The 20,983-nt window shown below is 45.1% G+C and overlaps 2 protein-coding genes across 4 annotated transcripts in view; one reads left to right on the forward strand and one right to left on the reverse strand.

Moving 5' to 3' along the window:
* Positions 1–20,983, forward strand: part of CLTA (clathrin light chain A) — a 24,589-nt gene continuing 3,606 nt past the window's right edge. Inside the window, exons 1-4 of one of the 3 annotated variants that reach the window (XM_073345778.1) lie at positions 1–319; positions 12,081–12,118; positions 14,276–14,393; positions 18,623–18,734. In XM_073345778.1, the coding sequence (XP_073201879.1) occupies positions 94–319; positions 12,081–12,118; positions 14,276–14,393; positions 18,623–18,734 (494 nt within the window). In that variant the 5' untranslated portion in view covers positions 1–93. The remainder of the gene's footprint in view (positions 320–12,080; positions 12,119–14,275; positions 14,394–18,622; positions 18,735–20,983) is intronic. The other 2 variants (XM_073345776.1, XM_073345777.1) reach the window with 2 other exon arrangements.
* The window catches only part of GNE (glucosamine (UDP-N-acetyl)-2-epimerase/N-acetylmannosamine kinase), a 70,308-nt gene continuing 66,460 nt past the window's right edge, over positions 17,136–20,983 (reverse strand). Inside the window, exon 13 of the mRNA XM_073345763.1 lies at positions 17,136–18,017. The gene's annotated coding sequence lies outside the window, so the exon portion shown is untranslated. The remainder of the gene's footprint in view (positions 18,018–20,983) is intronic.

Genomic DNA, 20,983 nt, shown 5'->3' on the forward strand with positions numbered 1-20,983 from the left:
ATTTCCGGGGGGAGCGAAGGGGAAGTGTTGATCTTGGAGCGGAAGTCGTCCTCGCTCGCGCCCCGGCCGTTGCGCTCCGTGTCCGTTGCTGCCATGGCCGAGTTCGATCTGTTCGGCGCGCCGCCCGCCCAGCCGCCGGCGGGAGACAGCCCGGGCGTGGGCAACGGGGCGCTGAGCGGCGGCGAGGAGGACCCGGCCGCCGCCTTCCTGGCCCAGCAGGAGAGCGAGATCGCGGGCATCGAGAACGACGAGGGCTTCAGCATCCTGGAGAGCGGCGAGGTGCCGGCGGGGCTGCAGGGCCACGGCGGGCCCTCGCCGGGTAGGGCCCCTCTTCCAGCGCCGCGGGGGGAGGCCGCTCTGCGCTCGGGCCCGCGGGCGATTCCCGCGGGCCAGGGCCTTGCCCTGTGGGCCTCGGTGCTGGGCGGCTCGTGGGGCTCCGGCGAGGCTGGGCCGAGCCCGGCGGCCGGGCCAGGGGCGCCCTGTCTGGCAAGGCGCAGCGGCTCCGCTGCAGTCGGTTTGTTCTCACTCCCCGGCTGTCACTCGGGCCGCTCCCGAGCTGCTCTGTAGCAACGCTTGAGACGTGGCCCGTCCGGAGCCACCGCTGTCGCCCCGGGAGTCGGGACCAACCCACGGGCCAGGTGACCGTGGCGCAGTACATGTGGCTGTGGCTTCTCCTGGGGCCGGGGCTCTGTCTGACCTCGCGAGTCCTTTGGGCCTTTTGATCTCTTCTGTGGTAGCACCCGACTGCCGTTGCGCTTGAGTAGCTGTGTACAGAAGCGGGGGTAACCATTGTTCAGTCTTTCTAGCTCCTGCCTGAGCTTCCTGATTCTCCCTAGAATCCTGTAGATGAACGGATAAAACTGGTTTTGGCCAATAACATCACTCCCCTTATGAGAGTGGCAGCAGTTGCAACACGTCTGGCTTTGGGTCCTGGCTGTACACTACATGAATAGGCATCTTTTCTAAAGCAGAATTCCCCAGGCAGAAGTATTCTGTAGGCAGATGCGCTGTCCTGAAAAGTCTGTTTAGCCCTTCGCTTCAGTGTGTTACACTGTTTAAGCCTCCCATATCAGTGCATGATATTATCATTTCTCCCTCAAGTGTTTGAAAATAGTTCCTTTTAAAAATTACTAAATCAATGAAATCTAGCAATTTCAAATCATAGAATCTCAGGGTTGGAAGGGACCTCAGGAGGTCATCTAGTCCAACCCCCTGCTCAAAGCAGGACCAATCCCCAACTAAATTAAACTTAATATTGTAAATTGTAGAATTTCTGGTTTGCTAGTATTAATATTGCTTTAAAATGAATAGTGAATTCTGTTCAATATTTTAAGAACATCTTACTTTCCTTGCATCTTGCAAAACAGATTCTTCAGTACTATAGACCTATAGCTTAGTAACAGTACTTTCCCCATCTATTTGTGATTGGTTTGAAAGAACCATTATTAGCCTCAGTTTATGGACTTGCAAACCAAAATAGTGCTGCTTAAAACAGCACGATGGTCCTGTACTGAATTTAACACTTCAGTCTTAATTTTGTGAATCTTTAGCTTTACTCTGAACTGGTCAGGATTCCTGAGACAAAAATAGACCAATGTACCATGGATATTGGAACACTGAGCTTAGCTGAAGGATGCTAGAAGCACAGACTTGATGTCACTAAATTAGTACATTCTATAAAGTTGAAAAGATTTAATGGAGGAAGCTTTGATATAGTGACAAGCTCCAGTATTGCCCCGAGTACTGAAGTTGCATCCTCCAGGTTTAGTTGAACATTCTTCTTTAGATGAGAAGTGGAGGCTTGGAACCAGACGTAGAAAAGAGCAGTTCCTATTGAGAATGTTGAGCACTTATGAAAATCTGGCCATTTCATTTAGGTCTACAAACAGAAGCTGATGTTCAGCTTGTCTGAAAAATGTAGATGAGACTGACCCAGTATATACTATAGCTTATATTATTTCCACCAAGGACAAGCTAAGCTCTGAAGCATTTGTGATCGCCTCTTTCAGTATAGTGTTTTTTTAGCCACTGGGCTAATGTTTAATTTATGTAGCCTTCAGTCATTGTTTCTTAGTAACCTTTGTACCTCTTTCTAACTTAGAAAAATTGCCTTTGCATAATACATACTGCTTTTTCTTCAAAGGAAAGGTGCTCTTTGTATTTCTCAGCAAGCTAAAATTTGTTGACTTATTAGTTATATTGAGTATGTTGGTCTTGCATTCTTCCCCATGTATGTATACAGTGTAGCAATGTCAGAATATTAGAGACACTGGGTGAGGTGATATCTTTTATTGGACTAACATCTGTTGGTGAGAGAGACAAGCTTTTGAGCTACACAGTTCTTCAGGTGACCTCTTTCTCACCAACAGATGTTAGTCCAATAAAAGATATTACCTTATCCACCTTGTGTCTGTTTTTCTCCATTACACTTTTATGGATACTCAAACTATGCTAGACTTGCTACTTGTTTCCATATTTTAAGTTGAATAATGTAATTTTTTTAAGTACGTGATGGATTACAACATCTCAAATATAAAAAATCCTCTTTCTGTATAGCTTTGAAGTTGGAGATTTACTGGATGATTGAGTTTGCTTTTTTCCTATCTCGTATAGTCCCTTAACTGAACACTTCTACTCTGTAGAGTCTAGCTGGGATGACTAGGTGGACCGGAAGAGCATGAGACTTCCAGACGTAAAGCTTCCATGGTGCTTACTATTCCATTAAGGGCTACTTCTAAACTAGTCACGGATGCAGCCCTTCTTTGTCGGTGTTCATAATGGAGCCTAAAACCTTCTGTGCAGCGTATTCTAACAACTTTCTACTAGGGATGTTTACATTAAGTCATTTCCTGAGCTCTGGTGTTTGGTCCTGTTTTCTATTTCCTGCCCCAAGTCCATCCTGCTCTGATAGCAATTAGTGCCTGTATAGATGAGCGACTTCACAGAGCACTCAGACTTCAACCAAGAATGAGCAGCAGATGAATTTATAAGGAGCAAGCACCTTGTTTTTTATCATGAAGTCTTTGGTAACCTAACTGATGTAAGCATAGATTTTAATGTCTTAGAATGAGTAGGTCTCTAAATGACATACAGCTGTAACTTTTTTCCAGCCTAAGTGACTGTTTAAAAAGCAAGAAATAATTTCTTCATTTTCACAGAGAAGTACTTCCCCTATGGGGCGCTTCCTCATGTCCCCTGCAATCTTTCCTTTCTCCAGTGGAGCAACTCTGAAATAAATTGGTCTAAAGTCAGCCTTTGCTCCACATCCATAGTGTGGCTATCTCACTGTTATGAATCCTTCTCTAATACAGAGAACCCTGGTGAACCTTCCAAAACTAATTTGGCTTGACATGAAAAACTCTAACTTTTTAGTAAGCTTCTCTTTTAAATGACAGTCACACTTCTGACATCCCTATAGAAAAGACAAAATCCTGTTTCTAATAGATTCTAGAACAAATGAGTAGGAGAGGATTATAAAATAGAACTTGATATTTTAGTTGGGAAAATCGGTCATTCAGTTCCACTTGAATTAAAATTTAATGGGTGTTCTTTCCCTAAAATCCAGTACAGAAGGCTGACTTTCAGTTTGAGCTGCTGTAATTAGTTCTCATGACTCCAAGAATTTGAACCTTCCTACTGATCTGCTTCTCTGGGAGGTGAGGTTACTCAGAATCCTTAGTTCCACCTCTGACTATAAAACTGCATAAAGGTTACAACAAAAGTGTATCAGGACAGCTGTCCAACTCTTCTTGGTGAGATGTAATAGTTTTGCACAATACTAGTAATTGGCTGACTGCAAGCAAACTGCTTTTTGCACCCTGTTAACTTTAAATACTTAAGCGCAGCAGCAGGGGATTTGTGGATTTACTTTTTTTAACTTTAACCATTTAACTGCCTTATTTACAAACAATACCAAATAGGTTGAGTTATATGTAAGGCACTGTATTGCCAGAGTAAAACATGACTTTATACAGTAGTCATGAAATGAGATTATAGGTACCTCCACAGGAAATAACTAATTACAATGTAAAAAATGAAATTATGCAGTGAAAAGTAATCACCAGCTTCAGCTTGGGTGTTTGTGAAAGGGTATGCTGGAGGAGCTTGTATATATGCTTTTTAAATAAAAAAAATAGCGCAGTGTTCAGCTGGCTGCTTGGGCATGTAAAAGAACTTCCACTTGCTCAGTTAAAAATCAAAGGAAAGGTGGAACTTTACAAGATTTCTCAAGACACGGGACAAGTGTAAAAATGGAGCCATATCAAACTTCTGACCAATTTTGATCCTCACTATGTCTCTCGTTAGGCACCCATTCCCCAGTGATGGGCCTGTGCCTATTTTTCTGTGTGGAATCCCACAATCCACACCACTCTCTCCTTGGTTCCCCAGATCACCGCATCCCCATCTACTAGTTGTTCCCACAGCTGAGCCAACTGGGTGTTGGTCCCTGCTTTAGACTTTCTCTGCCATAGGAACATAACACGGAAAGGGTTAAAACAACAAAAGGATTCACTGTTCTCCATTTGAGCACTGGCAGCTGAACTGCAGTAACTGCCTAGTTATCTGGAGCGCTCCAGCTAGAATTAACCTTTAGTTTTCCATAGAGCAAGCTACTATTCAGAAGTAGATATCTCCTGTCTTCCAAGGTTGCAAAGATCTTCTGGTCGAACAAAGCGTAAAGAACTGTTGCGTGTGGTGGGTGTGTGGGGCTTTTTTTTGTGTGTTGCAGTTCAGGTTATGAAAATAAACTGCCTGGGTATTGATTTTAACTTCTATAGCAAGAAAACTGTGTCAGCATGCCTTTTCTTTCCATAAGAAGCACTGTGGAAACCAACACCACACTAAGCTATATTGGTGGCTCACGCATAAGGCTGCGATTTAGTCCTAGAATCCATGACTTCCAAAGCCCTCTGTGACTTCAGCCAGCCTCAGCTGGGAGCTGCAGGGTCCCCTGCTGCCTGTGGAGGCAGGGAGCTGTGGGGTACCCCAGTCACCTCAGGTGGGGGGGCCCCTGCAGCTGGGAGCTGCTGTAGGAGGGGGACCCTGTAGTTCTGGTCCCTCATGTGTGGTGGGGTCCCCTGTAGCTCCCAGCCCATGGCAGATGCCCAGGCTCCACATTCTGTCATGGATATATTTAGTAAAAGTCAGGGCAGGTCACGGGCTTCTGTGAATTTTTCATTATTGCCCATGACCTGTCCATCACTTTTACTAAAAATATTTGTGACAGAATCTTAGCCGTATTCATGTATAGTGTGTTCCAAAACAGTTGCTACTCAATTAATGGGAGAATAGTAAATATAACATGATTACTAGCAGAGATGGGCAAACTGCTTACTGGTGTCCCTACTGTGGATGTCAGTGGTGTCTAAAGAAGACTATGTGGGCACTCTTCGGTTGCTAATTTTCTTTCCAGTCACTTTCCCAGTTTTCACAGGGAGTCTGACTACCTCATTATTGTTCTTTTAGTGTGAAGTGACTATTCTGGGAGTGTTGCATTTTTGGTCTGCAGTTGCTTCTGCAAATGCTTTAGACTGGGTTTTTCTGAACTCAGACCTATCTTTTGCAGTTGTACATGCTGTAGTTTAAGGGCTTGTCTAAACTGGCACTTTACAGCACTGAAACTTACTGCATTCGGGGGGCGGGGGTGTTTTTTCACACCCCGAGCAAGAAAGTTGCAGCACTGTAAAGTGCCAGTGTAGACAGTGCACCAGTGCTGGATGTGGGTTTTTGTTTGGGGGGACACGGTGTGTGGTTTTTTTAAGAGTGCTGGGAGAGCTGTCTCCCAGCACTCTGCCGCGACCACACAAGCCACGTTAAAGCGCTGATGTGACAGCACTTTAGCATTGCCAGCGTAGACTAGCCCTAACTTTAATATACTACTGTAGGAGCCCCCATACATATGTTTTTTTTGGGAGTGTCTGTGTAACCTCGCTCCAAAGCCTCTGCAAACATCTGGAAGAGAAGGGGGGCAGCAGTAGACTTCCAGCTGCCCTCTTATGAGATAGGGATTGTATTGAAAACCTGGTAAGAGTTAATGGGTGCTGAAGGGTAACTCACTGTTCTCTGGGGAGAGAGAGCAGGGTCTGGCATCTACTTTGTAGACCCTCTGCTTGTGGTTCTCTTTAGCAGCAGGACAAAAAGGCATAATAGAAATTGGAGGTTTGTGGGGTTGGAGAAAGCAGAAGGTTTCAGGTGGGCTCCCTCCTAAATAACTGACTGGCTGGGATACTTGAGTCTTCTCTTCGTTACCTCTTCCACAGGAGAGAATCTTGTGGGTATTAAGTTGGATCCTTCCAAGTAATGGAGGAGGTAGTGGAAGCTTTTATGGGGGTAAGGTGGGATAGTCTTGATTGCTCTTCTGCTACTGCACCCCATCAATGCTGACTGAAATGAAGAAAGCTGGGAGAGAGGAGTGGAATAAAACAAAAATCAAGTCTTCCTAAGGGCATATTTTTCAAGTGCATTTACTAATTTTTTTTCCCCTGTGATGATGAAGGTGATGATGATCCCTCATCTGGGGTTAATGCAAAGGTGTCACAGTTAGGATGCAAGATGCTCGGGGTATTTGCTGAGCTGACTTTTTCTAGAATACCTGTTTAAAACTTAGTGTTTGCAGGTTTACTGGGCATTGGGTTACAGCTTAATGTCCATCACACTTGAGTAAGCTTGTATGTTCTATTAACTAGTGTAATTTGCAAGGAAGGAAAAACAGTTCAACCATGTTAATTAGATAATATTTTTAAATGGGACATTGACAAGGTAGAAAGGCCTGTCTCCAAAAGTTCAGTGTTCTGTGTCCTTTGACTAGTCAGCCCTTGCTTTGACTTGCTGTAGTGGGGATAACCTCTTAACTGCAGATCGTTTACCCAGCAATGCGCATTCCTGGGAGCCAGCCAGTTAATAGACAGAGTAGTCTGACAGTATGACTGCAAAGAGAACTAACACAGGGGTCGGCAACCTATGGCATGCGAGCTGATTTTAATGGCACACTGCTGCCTGCCGGGTCCCAGCCACCAGCCCCGGTAGGGGCAGGGTAAAGAAGCTTGGTCCTGGCAGCTGCAGGGCAGGGAAGCTCCCCTGCTCTGCTGCCTCTTTCCCCCAGTGTGCTGGGTTCCTCTTCTCTTCCCCCCCCCCCCCCGCCTCCCCCACCGCCCATCAGCTGGTGGCCCTTGTGAGGAAGGGGAGAAGCAGTGCGCTCTCTGCTCTGGGGAGGAGGCAGAGTCAGAGAAGAGGTGGGGATGGGGCCTTGGGAAAGGGGGGTGGAATCGAGGCATATCCCCTCCAGCCCCCTGCCGTGAGCTACTCTGGGCAGGAGGCTAGGAGCACCCCCACGACCCTAGCCCACACCCCCAGCCCTCTTCCCTGACCCCTGCACCCCCCCCCCACAACCCCAGCCCTGACTCTAGCATCCCCCACATATTCCCAGCCCCCCATGCCCTAACTCTTGCACACCCCACGTTCCCACCCTGAGCACACCAAACAGGAGCTCCTGCACCCCCCCCCACATTCCCACCTGCACCCCTCATACCAAATGGGAGCTGCCCAGGTAAGCACTCCACACCCAAATCTCCTGCCCCAACCCTGAGCCCTCTCCCTCATTCTGGCTCCTGGCCAGACCTTACACCCCAGCCTGCACCTTCACCCCCAGTCCTGTGCTCAGTGCACTCCCACCTTCAGCTCAGTGCAGAGAGATAGGAAGAGAATGGGCTAGAACTAGGGAGAAGGTAGGTAGCCATTCTGTGGGCGGGGCCAGAATCCCAGACCGGCAGTGGGCTGGGCAGGACTGCCACCAGGACCTGGGCTGTCAGTCTGGGGCCGGCCTAGGTGAACAGAACCCCAGGCTGGCAGCGGGCTGAGCGGGACGGCAGCATAAGATCAGCATTTTCATTTTAAAAAAAAAATTAAGCTGCTTAAACATTTTGAAAACCTTATTTGTTTTACATACAGCAATAGCTTAGTTATATAATCTGTAGGCTTATAGAGACCTTCTAAAAAACATTAAAATGTATTACTGGCATGTGAAACCTTAAATTAGAGCGAATAAATGAAGACTTGGCACACCACTTCTGAAAGGTTGCCGACCCCGGTCTAATATTAGGTATATGTTCCATTATAGCCCTTTAAAGAAATTCTGGTCCTATAAATAGTGTCAAGTTTCACAATCAAACTAATACATCTCAGAAGGGGAAATATGTTGTCATTAAATGGAGCTTCTTAGCTGGCTATGTAGGGGAGATGAGCTCTAGCTCTCTCATACAGCTTGAGTAGGAAAGCAGGCCTCATGTATTCCTAACACAGTTGCTTATTCTGCCAGTTACACTTAGGGTAACAGGGTGGTGACTTCTCTTTGTTCCACTAGAAAGGAAGGCTCAGGTAACTGTAAAATGTTCTACTCAGAAAAATAGGGTAGAAGACTAACCTGTTTAAAGGACAGGAAACGTGAAGTTGCCGCCTAGTCTCCTCACCTGCCCCTTTCTTGAGTGGGCTGCCTCCATACAGGTGGGGTTTCAAATCCCTAAATTTGTAGAAATCTTGGGTTCTATGCAAATCTTGTGAACACCTGTTAGAAGCCATGGCCATCTACAGAACTACTGTATGTTGTCCTGGGTTCCTGGCTGCACTGTCATGGTCCCTGCAGGGACTGGTTTCCTAAATTGGCAGAAAGCCCGGGGAGGGGGGGAATAGGACAGCTTGCTGATGTAGGTAACCACTGTCCCCTTATTCAGGACTGTGGGTGGCTGTAGTACCCTCCCCTTCCTGAATGTGTAGAGACCTAGTTGAGCAGCTTTCATATGAAAGGCCTTCATCATGCTCTTGCTAGGAGAGTATGCCACAGAATCACTTCCACATGCCATGGGGCTTTTCTGTGTAATGAAGGGGAAAACTTGGTTTAATAGATTGGAATGGGGATTAGAACACACATTCAAAAGAGTAAACCCTCAAGGAAAGGAGTATTCAAGGTGGCTGCAACTAGGAGTAATGGAACAAGTTGGAAAAATGCTGAATCTGAGCTGTATGTGTGAAGTCTTGAGTATAATGTCTGACACATTGGAAAATGAACTGAAAAACCACATTGGACAGTGCTGTGGAAAACCACTCTGATTAGTAAGGGATGGACTAAATTAAGAGCACTGCACTGAACACTTAGTATTTAATCCAATTACTTCCAAATGGTCACTAGGGCATGACAAGGCTGAGTGGGAGTTGATAGCAATAACTGGCATGGCCTTTCATGTTAACAGTATGTGGTTTTGTGTTGGTAACTGAGCAGCATGTCATACTAAAGAGGAACATGATGAAATTGGTTCTGAACTGTTATCCATGAAGAGATCCTTGATCTACCAATTGGGCCTTGCCTTGAGTATCTGGTGCCCTAGATAAAGAGCCTTTGGCTCTTTTAAACTGCTCCATGTGAAGACATAGCCTTAGCTCACAAATCTGATTTGTACATTTGAGTTACCCCAGCCTGGCCTTTGGGGCATCAAACATTAGACACATTTCCTTGCTTTTCTTTTGCTCTTCTAGGTGTCTCTTTATTGCAATCTGAATTAAAATATTTTCTCACTAAGTCCTCTTTCAGGACGTGTTTTTCCTCCCCTCTTTAAGCTAGCCCTATATTTTCCTTTGGCCTTTGTCTCCCTCCTAGCTTATGCTGCAGACCTCTGAAATGTGCAGAGGAAATTCTTCATGGCTCTTAAGACTAATTTTTCCCCCACTCTTTCCCCTCCTTTCTCCCCCCCAACATACACACAGTGGGACATCTAAGAAAGTTCTCTACCTTCCTAACTCCAGCCTCTCAGAGCTTCAGCTTCAAGTGTTTTTCTTCAGGCTTTGCCACTGTCTTCTGCAGCCCAGATCCACTAACATTTAATTGACTCTGGGGTTCATTTGTTACATCTCAAAATGCATTGCATACCAGAGTGTCAGATCTCCTCTCCCTGCAGCTCCAAGCTGAGACTGTTACAGCAAGGCGATTAGGTCCCTCAAAGTGCCAGCATGCACAACAGGATTGGTTGCTGGTGGGACTTCAGGATGCAATGGCACAGGCAGTTCTTGTAGCCTCTGTCTAAATCTGCCACTGGCTCCAAAGCCATGCGGAGCAGCTTTGGTATTGTTGGCTGATGGAAAGGCTCCCAGGCAGGCTATATTTAAGTTTTTCTCCTAAGGAAAGCAGACGGACGCTCCATGTTTCCAGAGCAAAGGCTGGCTGCTGCACAACTCGGCATTATTTGTACTGGGCCCAAGGCCTGCAAGCAGCCGGTTATTCCAGACCGCTGTTACTGAATTATGCAAACACTGTACCTGAATAAAGTTGCAATAAGAGAATGCTTGGCTTCTAGTACTGCTTCTATTTTCGTGCTTTTGTGTTGGCTTGTGGTGAATATTGGTACTGTATACAGAAGAGGTAATGGTGGTATGCCTGGATGAGGTGGGATCAGTATGCTGACTTTGTATTCAGTTGCAAATTTTGAGACACTCAAAGAACTAACATGCAGAAAGGAACTTACCACCATTTTCACTGCTTTCTTCTGTCTTTACTGCTTTCTAATACTAAGAGAACTGCTTTGCATTTTAGTACTACTTCTGTGTTTAGACATTGTAAAGGTGCATGTACATCCTCCTCCTTAGACATCCCATTCATACTTCTAGTCAGCAATATTAACTAATGTATAGTACTGAAATTCATCTGCAGAGGCCATGTCTCTACAGCGGTGTAATTATACAAGAAAACTGAACTTTGCTAGAATTGTGAAGTTGAGCATTCAAAAGTTAAACTCCAGATTTAAGGTTGCTTGCGCAACCTCAATTGGCTCTCTCATGCATATGTAATTACATGATCACATGTTTCATACAACCCTGCCTCGTTAGCTCACTGAATGGTAGCTATTGAGAACAGAAATTCCTTGTGAAACTTGCATAGGATTGTATGAATCACTGCACACATTTCAACACTATACCAAAACTTTAAGCAACTCCTCATCTGCTTTATAATCTCTAAGAACATAAGAGTGGCTGTGCTGGGTCTCCTCCATTGTCCATCTAGCCCAGTATACTGTCTTCAACCAGTGGTTGGTGCCAGATGCTTGAGAAGGAATGGACAGGGCAATTTATCAACTGATCCATTTTCTGTCCTCCAGTTCCAGTGTCTGGCAGTCAGAGGTTTAGGGACAACCAGAGCATGGGGTTGTGTCCCTGACCATCTTGGCTAATGGCCATTGATTGGACCTATCTTCCATGAATTATTTAGTTATATGTTTTGGTTTTCAAACCATCCCCTGGCACAGAGTTCCACAGGTTGACTGTTGTGTGAAGAAATACTTCCTCTTGTTTGTTTTTAAACCTGCCTGTTAATTCCATTGGAATTAATTCCTGGAATTAATTATTGTTCTGTGAAGAGATAAGTAACACTTCCTTATTCAATTTCTCCACACCAGTCATGATTTTATAGACCTCTCTCATATCCCTCTCACTAGTCTTTTCTTCTAAACTGAACAGCCCCAGTCTTTTTAATCTCTCCTCATCTGGAAGCTGTTCCATACCCCTCATCATTTTTGTTTATCCTTGGTACCTTTTCCAATTCTAATATCTTTTTGGAGCTGAGGCTACAAGGACTGCACACCGCATTCAAGGTGTGGATGTACCATAGATTGATCTAGAGGCAATATATTTTTCTGTCTTATCTATCCCTTTCCTGATGGTTCCTAACATTGTTAGCTTTTTCGACTGAGCAGATGTTTACAGGGAACTATCCACAATGACTCCAACATGTCTTTCCTGAGTGACAACCGCTAATTTAGACCGCATCATTTTGTATGTATAGTTGGGAGTACATTTTGCAATGTACATTACTTTGAATTTATCACACTGAATTTCATCTGCCGTTTTGTTGCCATCACCCAGTTTTGTGAGATCCCTTTGTAACTCATAGTGAAGTCCAAAGCTGACTACAATCTCTTGAGTAATTTTGTATTGTCTGCAAATGTTACAATTAATACGCCTAATCATATTAAGGCTTTGGCATTGTGATTTTTAACGTTTTCTCCAAGACCTGTCTAACTACAGTCACCATTACCTTACAGATGCTGTTGATGGGGTGATGAATGGAGAGCTCTATCAGGTAAACTGAAAGGAGATCTCGCTCAAACAATTAAAACCTGTTGGGTGAAATTAACATTTAGGAGGTATTCTAAGTGACTTCTCAAAAGCAGTTTCTAGCCTTAAACTAAAGCTTAAACTAGCTTTCTTAATCTAAATAGAAATGTTCCCCACTGTTTGCCTTTTCATTACACTTAAATCTCCTGACTTATTAATGAAGGGGAAAAAACTAATCCAGTCTCAAATCTTGTAATATTCTGAGATTCCATAGCTGCCGGGCAATTTGAGTACACTCCATCTTCAGGTGGAAGACAAATTACAGCAAAAATCCATGTTGACATCCTATTTGAATTGGTAACGTGCCCTCCTCTGGGAGGACTGCCATGTACTCAGGTCCCACGTTAGGACTCGAGTTGGTACCTAGGGCTGGCACTACATTACTAGAGGTGTTATGCTTTGACTAACAAGTTTAATCACAGTCAGCATTGACTAAGCACAATCTAAAGATTCTGTGGCCTTCCATAAAGAGCAGGGGAGAACTCATTTTGGCAGAACTCAGTGTTTGTTTTATAACTTAAATGCTTAAGCAATCATGTTGAATTTTTATAAATTTTCACAGCTGTGGGGCTTACAGGGGGTGTCATGACAATTTAATGACAGTAGATGTTGAGTTTCAGAGTAGCAGCCGTGTTGGTCTGTATCCTCAAAAAGAAAAGGAGGACTTGTGGGACCTTGGAGACTAGTGCCACAAGTACTCCTTTTCTTTTTTTTAGTAGACGTTGAGATTTAAAATCAAAGGTTTATCACTGTTAAAACACTGACATCACACATCCAAATATGCAAAGTAACTAAGTTCTCAAGTAACATTTTCTTTCTTTGTCCATCTATTAACTTCAGTTATCAATGGAAAAATTTGTCAGTTTGTGTATATCATGCCTGTTTACCAATGTTTGCTTATTAAAAATCCCGTCCTTCTAAGCCTAGAGAGAACACTTGACTAAGACAAGTATCCTAACATTAAACAGTTCCTTTTAACATAAAACCCAGTCTGTATCCTATGCTCACTGCATTATCAGATCCAAACTCACTGTGTTTACTATTCTTTAAAATAGCTTGGGTGAAAGCTGTGATCAGAGTTCTGAACCACTAGCCAAATAGGCCATTACTGTCCAGTATGACAGAATTATAGTGGATACTGCTTTATCAAGTGGCAAAGCAGAACAGATATTGCTAAGACTCTCTCCTAAATAGGGACAGTAGTGTATATGGCTGGCTAAACCACTCCACAGACCCCTTTAAAAAGTCTGTCATAGGTTTGATAAGAATGTTCTAAGTATACTTAAACTTCATTGTAACCTAAAATTGTCTTGGTGGTTATTTCAAATGTCCAAGTTGATGCTGTTACTTCCTGGGGCAAAGGATTCATTAGATGACCCTGTTCAGATGAGTGGTTGGCCTTTGGTCTAGCCACTTCAATTTCTGCCACTTACACCCTAAGTGAACATTTCATTTCTCAATCTCGCTTGAGGCTCCAAAGCGAATGTAGAACTGATCTCTGTGGACTCTTTATTGTGACTGGCAGTGGGAAAGCTAAAATACTAACAGGCCTTTTTGTGCAACGTGGCTGAGATGCAAAATGAGATCTCTTAGTTCTAATTCCAGCACTCTCACTCACTGTACCCTTGGAAGGAACTCCTCCCCCCCCCCCCCCCCACAATAGGAACAACACCCACCTATAGAGGATGAATGGTATTTGCAGTGCTTTGAACATGTTAATTAACTCCTCTTAGTGAAATTTCCTGGCTGCTTTTTTCTTTCTAATTGCTCATTTTATCCTCTTTAGTCCCCCCCTGCCCAAACACAACCTCTTGTCCAAACTCCATTTTTATCAAAGCAGTCAGTAGACCTTATCCACCATAATTTTGCAACTGTCTGTACAAATCTGCTCCCTAGCCTAAGATTCTAGCTGCTTTCTCCAGTAAAGCACTAATCCTACTGCAAGCCTCTCCTTGCTAGTTACCCTTGTTCATAATCCACTATAAGCATCTGTTGCTGGCATGCCCTGTTAACACTTGAGAAGGCTATTGGGCGTTTCTAAGGAACACATTCCATTTGTGTTTAGGGTATTTAAAAGTGTTTGTTCTTGTATGAGACTTTCCAATTGTTTTCCATTTTTAAGGAGAGCAATGGGCCAACAGACTGCTATGCCGCTATTTCACATGTGGATCGACTGCAGTCAGAACCAGAAAGTATCCGTAAATGGAGAGAGGAGCAAAAGGAACGCCTAGAAGTCCTTGGTAAGGAAAAGCATGAAGTTTCTGTCTCTCTTTGTAGGGCTTGCTGTTCAAATTCCATCTTGATTCCTTCATACAAGAGTTGAATTTTTAACTTTCACTTGCCTATCTGCTATCTTAAATTCTTAACCCTCAGTTCTTGCTGACCAACACACTACCCAATCAGACTCCCTGTTAATGGGGAGCTGGCTTGATGCTGCCCACTGGAGGGGGAAATCTCCTAGTTGCTTGAGCATCTGAGATTTCCAGCTTTAAAAAACAGAACTGGAACTCTCAGGCCATTTCAAAATTGCTGCTCCTTAACCAATAGCGACCTTCATATTGGCGTCTGGAGACTTGAACGGTGTCTTGCACACAGCAGCACCCTTCTGCCTGAAACCTGTCATGGAGAGAGCCCTACTAAAAGGAAAATACAAAGCAGAGGGTACCTCTACTCAGCCTCTTTCTGCAGCGTGACTGGAAGGGGTTTTAGCACTGCTATGTGCCAGAACCTCTGGGGTGACAGGATCTGCTTTAAGACTTCAGCCCTGTCCAGCAGCAATGGGAAGACAAAGGCCTCGCCTCTAAATACCGAGTATGGTGTAAGTGTGGCTTATACAAGTTAGCTAAACATGGACCATCCCCTTGCTGTCTCTTCTGGGGTCTGTTGCTACTGGATCAAATTTCATAAGGCATTCAACTGAAGGTAACACATCTGAGTGACCTGCCTCGTGTTTTAATGGGTGTCAAAAGGAAAATAGCCTCCCTTCTGCCAGCAAGAAATGGAGGGGAGCATAGTGCCGGTTCATGTGTAAGCCTGTTGCCTCTCATTACAATTTTACTGCATTTGCACAGTCTTTACTAGGGCATTGAAGTCCTTTATTACCAAAAGGATCTCTTAGCACAGGGGTGGGCAAACTTTTTGGCCCAAGGCCACATCTGGGTATGGAAATCGTATGGCAGGCCATGAATGCTCACGAAATTGGGGGTTGGGGTGTGGGAGGGTGCTCCAGGCTGGGACTGAGGAGTTGGGAGGGAGATCGGGCTGGGCCAGAGGTTTGTGGCACAAGGGAGGGTCAAGGGAGCAGGCTCCAGGCAGCGCTTACCTCAAGCAGCTCCCAGAATCATAGAATATCAGGCTTGGAAGGGACCCCAGAAGGTCATCTAGTCCAACCCCCTGCTCGAAGCAGGACCAATTCCCAGTTAAATCATCCCAGCCAGGGCTTTGTCAAGCCTGACCTTAAAAACCTCTAAGGAAGGAGATTCTACCACCTCCCTAGGTAACGCATTCCAGTGTTTCACCACCCTCTTAGTGAAAAAGTTTTTCCTAATATCCAATCTAAACCTCCCCCACTGCAACTTGAGACCATTACTCCTCGTTCTGTCATCTGCTACCATTGAGAACAGTCTAGAGCCATCCTCTTTGGAACCCCCTTTCAGGTAGTTGAAAGCAGCTATCAAATCCCACCTCATTCTTCTCTTCTGCAGGCTAAACAATCCCAGCTCCCTCAGCCTCTCCTCATAAGTCATGTGTTCCAGACCCGTAATCATTTTTGTTGCCCTTCGCTGGACTCTCTCCAATTTGTCCACATCCTTGAAGTGTGGGGCCCAAAACTGGACACAGTACTCCAGATGAGGCCTCACCAATGTCGAATAGAGGGGAACGATCACGTCCCTCGATCTGCTCGCTATGCCCCTACTTATACATCCCAAAATGCCATTGGCCTTCTTGGCAACAAGGGCACACTGCTGACTCATATCCAGCTTCTCGTCCACTGTCACCCCTAGGTCCTTTTCCGCAGAACTGCTGCCTAGCCATTCGGTCCCTAGTCTGTAGCTGTGCATTGGGTTCTTCCGTCCTAAGTGCAGGACCCTGCACTTATCCTTATTGAACCTCATCAGATTTCTTTTGGCCCAATCCTCCTCCAATTTGTCTAGGTCCTTCTGTATCCTATCCCTCCCCTCCAGCGTATCTACCACTCCTCCCAGTTTAGTATCATCTGCAAATTTGCTGAGTGCAATCCACACCATCCTCCAGATCATTTATGAAGATATTGAACAAAACCGGCCCCAGGACCAACCCTTGGGGCACTCCACTTGATACCGGCTGCCAACTAGACATGGAGCCATTGATCACTACCCGTTGAGCCCGACAATTTAGCCAGCTTTCTACCCACCTTATAGTGCATTCATCCAGCCCATACTTCCTTAACTTGCTGACAAGAATACTGTGGGAGACCGTGTCAAAAGCTTTGCTAAAGTCAAGAAACAATACATCCACTGCTTTCCCTTCATCCACAGAACCAGTAATCTCATCATAAAAGGCGATTAGATTAGTCAGGCATGACCTTCCCTTGGTGAATCCATGCTGGCTGTTCCTGATCACTTTCCTCTCATGCAAGTGCTTCAGGATTGATTCTTTGAGGACCTGCTCCATGATTTTTCCAGGGACTGAGGTGAGGCTGACTGGCCTGTAGTTCCCAGGATCCTCCTCCTTCCCTTTTTTAAAGATTGGCACTACATTAGCCTTTTTCCAGTCATCCGGGACTTCCCCGGTTCGCCACGAGTTTTCAAAGATAATGGCCAAACAAACAGCAGCATGTCCCCTCTCTGGCTTCTATGAGGAGGCACAGCCAGGTGGCTCTGTACGCTGCCCTGTCAGCAGGCGTTGCCCCTGTGGCTCCGGTTGGCTGTGGTTCCTGGCCAATGGGAGCTGCGGGGGAGGTACTTGAGGTGGGGACAGCATGCAGAACCCCCGGCTGTCCCTGCGCATAGGAGCCGGAGAGGGGACATGCTGCTGCTGCTGCTGGGAGCTGTGCGTAGTGGGGCAAGACCCCGACCCCACTCTCTGGCTGGAGCAGGGTAAGCCCCAGACCCTGCTTCCTGGTGGGAGCTTGAGGTCCAGATTAAAATGTCTGGAGGGCCAGATGTGACCCCCGGGCCATAGTTTGCCCACCTCCATCTTAGCGGTTGGTTTAAAACTTTGTTTAAAACTAGTGACCTGTCAATTGACTGAGGAATTCCTTCCAAGCAATGTGAATGCTATCACCTAGAGTCTACCAGCAGGTCAACCTGGCCAGCTTCTCGCTTCAAGCAGGGGAGAATGTGTTGTACTTCAATAGCTCTCCTGGTATATCACGAAATTGCAGTGTTGTAGCAACCCCTGCCTTCAGTGGGATAACATCCTTGCTTTTTCTGCCCTACTTGTTGGAGTGGGTGGAGTTGGCCTTATCTGAAAGATAAGTGTGCATGCCTCTCTTAGGCTTCCTGCAACCAGGCCCCCACAGTTTGCTTCACAAGGCACTGAAGAGGTATTTGACTTAAGGAACGCTGTTAGCAGCACAGAGCTGTCCAAGACAATCACCCCCTTACTGCCTGGCTGGCACTGTTCTCCTCCTTTGCCTTGGTTGCTAGTCCTACTTCTGGCAAGCAGCCAGGTTTTTGAGAACCTAGTTGAGGAAAGCAACAAGTACCATCTTGTTTTGAAAGTGGCCTGCTAATGGGATTGCTCTCCAGTAGACACCGACCAGATGAAAGCTCCTGGCATGTTAACTGAACTTGTTCTCCTAAATTCAAAGTCCCACAAAGATCTGTCTTCCTCTGCTTCACTGGTGCCCAATAAGTACCATTCTGGTGCTGGTACAGCTGCTGTAAGAGAAGTTAGGGAAATACATTAGGCTAAGCAAGACAACTGCATCACTTTATACCCTTTGGGGAAATAAGGGATTAAAAAAAAATAAATGCAGTAATTAGCCAAACTGCATCCAGCTTCAGATTGGCTCTGTAGTAGCTATGTATGAGTAGACTTGTTGGGAGCATGGGGAATAGTTTAGCTAGTCTGCAAATAGGATTAACATAAGGCTATCGCATGTGGCCACTTTTGCAGCAAGCCTTCACCAGCCAGGCTCAGTAGCACATTTAGCCTATCCTCAAAGAAGAGGTAACCTTGAAGTGGCTACATTTTGCCTCTTGTATGAGGAAAACTTCAGCAGGAAATAAATGTCTTCAGCATAAAGCGATAGTTGCTGGTACCCCTTCCTTGAAGGGTTCTGTGGTGTGGAGATGTCAAGGCACCTGCCTAAACTCTTTTTACACTTCCCTTGTCTGATCAGTTTGGGTCACAGTACCGCTTAACTTGTGCATCATTTTAATCATGACATGGGGTTCCTGTCTGAAGTTTCAAACACTGCAAGAGCCCCAAAATGCATGGCGTTGGCTTACAAGCCATGTTACGGTCTCTCTTAAATCTGCAGATGCTAACTCTCGAAAGCAGGAAGCAGAATGGAAAGAGAAGGCTATAAAGGAGTTGGAAGAATGGTATTCAAGGCAAGATGAACAGCTACAGAAAACAAAAGCCAACAACAGGTAAGGATTTTCTGCAGCTCATTGGAATGTTTGGTTGTGGAAGGAATGAAATGTAGCCAGAGTGCCGTTGGCATCTTGTATACTTGTCTCTATCTGTTGTCGGAATAAAGATACACTAGTGCTTTTGGACCTCCAGGGGAACTGTCAGTAAGATTTCAATTGGTGAAGGGGGTTCTTAGTTGTAAATGGGTGTCTTCATCTTATCAGAGATCTTGTGGTCTGTTCCATGAGGATGTTCTTGGCACCTGGAGATGTGACCTTGCTTAATGTGGCCTAGCATGTCAGTGTAGTTAGAGCCAGCACAAAGGTAAGATTTTTAATTTGTGCTGACTGGATGATTTAGTGGGGGATTGGTCCTGCTTTGAGCAGGGGGTTGGACTAGATGACCTCCTGCGGTCCCTTCCAACTCTGATATTCTGTGACTGGCCTGCTCAGCCTAGCTGGCAAGAACATATTTTTTGGCTTTCCCACAATAACCTCTCAATACTTCAGCACCCCCACGGGGTAAGTTTAAATAAATCCTCTTGTTCTGCCAGCTGGGTGGGTAGAGACTTGATTGATTGGAAGGTATCAATACCCCAGCGAGGGGTGACCTCCTATACTAATAAAATTCTAGTGACAGGATGCATGGTGGTGTGGCAGACTTTGACCCAAAGTCTGACTCTCTGATTATAATTCTGACCTCCTTGAATTTGTAGCCGTGTTCTAATGGCTCGAGCAGGGAGATGAGTCTTGGGTTCTGCTCCCAGCTCTGGCACTGGCTTGCTGTAAACCTGGCCAATAATTCTTAACCTCTGTTTCTCTCTGCGTATGCACAGCGTGCCTCAGGTGGCACGTGACCAGGATTCATCACTGAGTCTGGTCCATTGATTGGATCACTAGCTTCCCTGGCTTGGGCCAGGTACTGACAGGGAATGCGACATGAACGCGGATCCATACCTCCTTCTCAGCTGCTGAACAATGCTATATAAAGTCGTTACTATAGTCTTAATTTTTAAAATGGATATAGAAGTCGGGCTCTTAAGAATAAACCCCTCATACCAGTCAATGGTTTGCCCACTAGATAGGAAAACTGAGTTGGAAGTACAGAGATTTGTCAAATGGTCCACTTGATCTCTTTAAACGAGTTTCGTGGGGCAACTCCCTCATTGGAAGGGGGTCAGTCTAACTCCTTATCTCTCCCTCACCTAACCATTGCTCCCAGGTGAGAAGCCTCTGCATGATGGGAGCAAGAGAGGCAGGCCTGGTTCTTTGGTGAGGTGGAAGAGGAGCTGAAGCTCCCATGGGGTTGGAAAGAGTAATATTTTGTAATAATCAAATGGAGGGCTTCCCCTCTGAACTCTAGCACACACCCCTTACTCTTTATTTCTCATGCAAATAAAATTTCCACACTGCTCACATCTTCCTGCTGACGGTCTGAGTAACACATTGCTGGGTAGACTGACAGTGAAGTTCAAAATGTCATCAAAGCCTGTCCTTTAGCTCAGTCCTGGAGTTCAGGTACTGTAAACCCTGAGATAACTGATGTGAACTTGTAACTGGGGGATGAGCTCAGAGTGTAGAAAGAGGGGTTCATTCCCCTCCTCCATTGTGGTAATGGTGAACTTGGAAGAGCATAGGCCCAAATGGGTGTGATTGACCATCTTTACAGCCCTTCGGATGGCTCTTCTGTAAGACTTCCAGATGGAAAAGTGGGATCATCCAAAGTTACTAAATAGGTCTCCAATACAGTGGACATACACGCTGAAGTGTGGAGTGGTTAAAAATCTGATTTAAAATTTTTTTAAATTACAGGTTTATTAAAAATAAATAAACAAACAAAGCATAGACCCTAACATAGATCTCTTTAATTTTTATACAGAAATCTAGAACATTTTTTCCAGGTTTAGAGAGTCAAATCACTGAGCTGGTGGAAGTCACTGGCTGAATCTGTTGAAGTGCTGCATCAGCAGTTGTCCCTTGCAGGTGCAGAGAATGTTTTTGACTAGAATAAACTGAAATGATTCAGTGCAATGACTAGTTCATTCAAAGTTAAGAAACCAAGCTTTCCTGCTTTTTCAACTCTCAACTGTTTTCATCTTCTGATCTATGAATTCAAAACTAGATATGCGAGAATCTACTAGCTCTAAAATCTCAAAGGGCATGGTAACTAGAAATCAGTTAACAAACTACAAATAATACCATGTTGTCCAAAAGTAGGACAAAAAGTAATACGTTTAATCAGCTGCAACGGAGATTTAAGTTAACTA

The sequence above is a fragment of the Lepidochelys kempii genome, chromosome 5, assembly GCF_965140265.1.
Source record: "Lepidochelys kempii isolate rLepKem1 chromosome 5, rLepKem1.hap2, whole genome shotgun sequence".
NCBI classification, from domain to species: Eukaryota; Metazoa; Chordata; order Testudines; family Cheloniidae; genus Lepidochelys; species Lepidochelys kempii.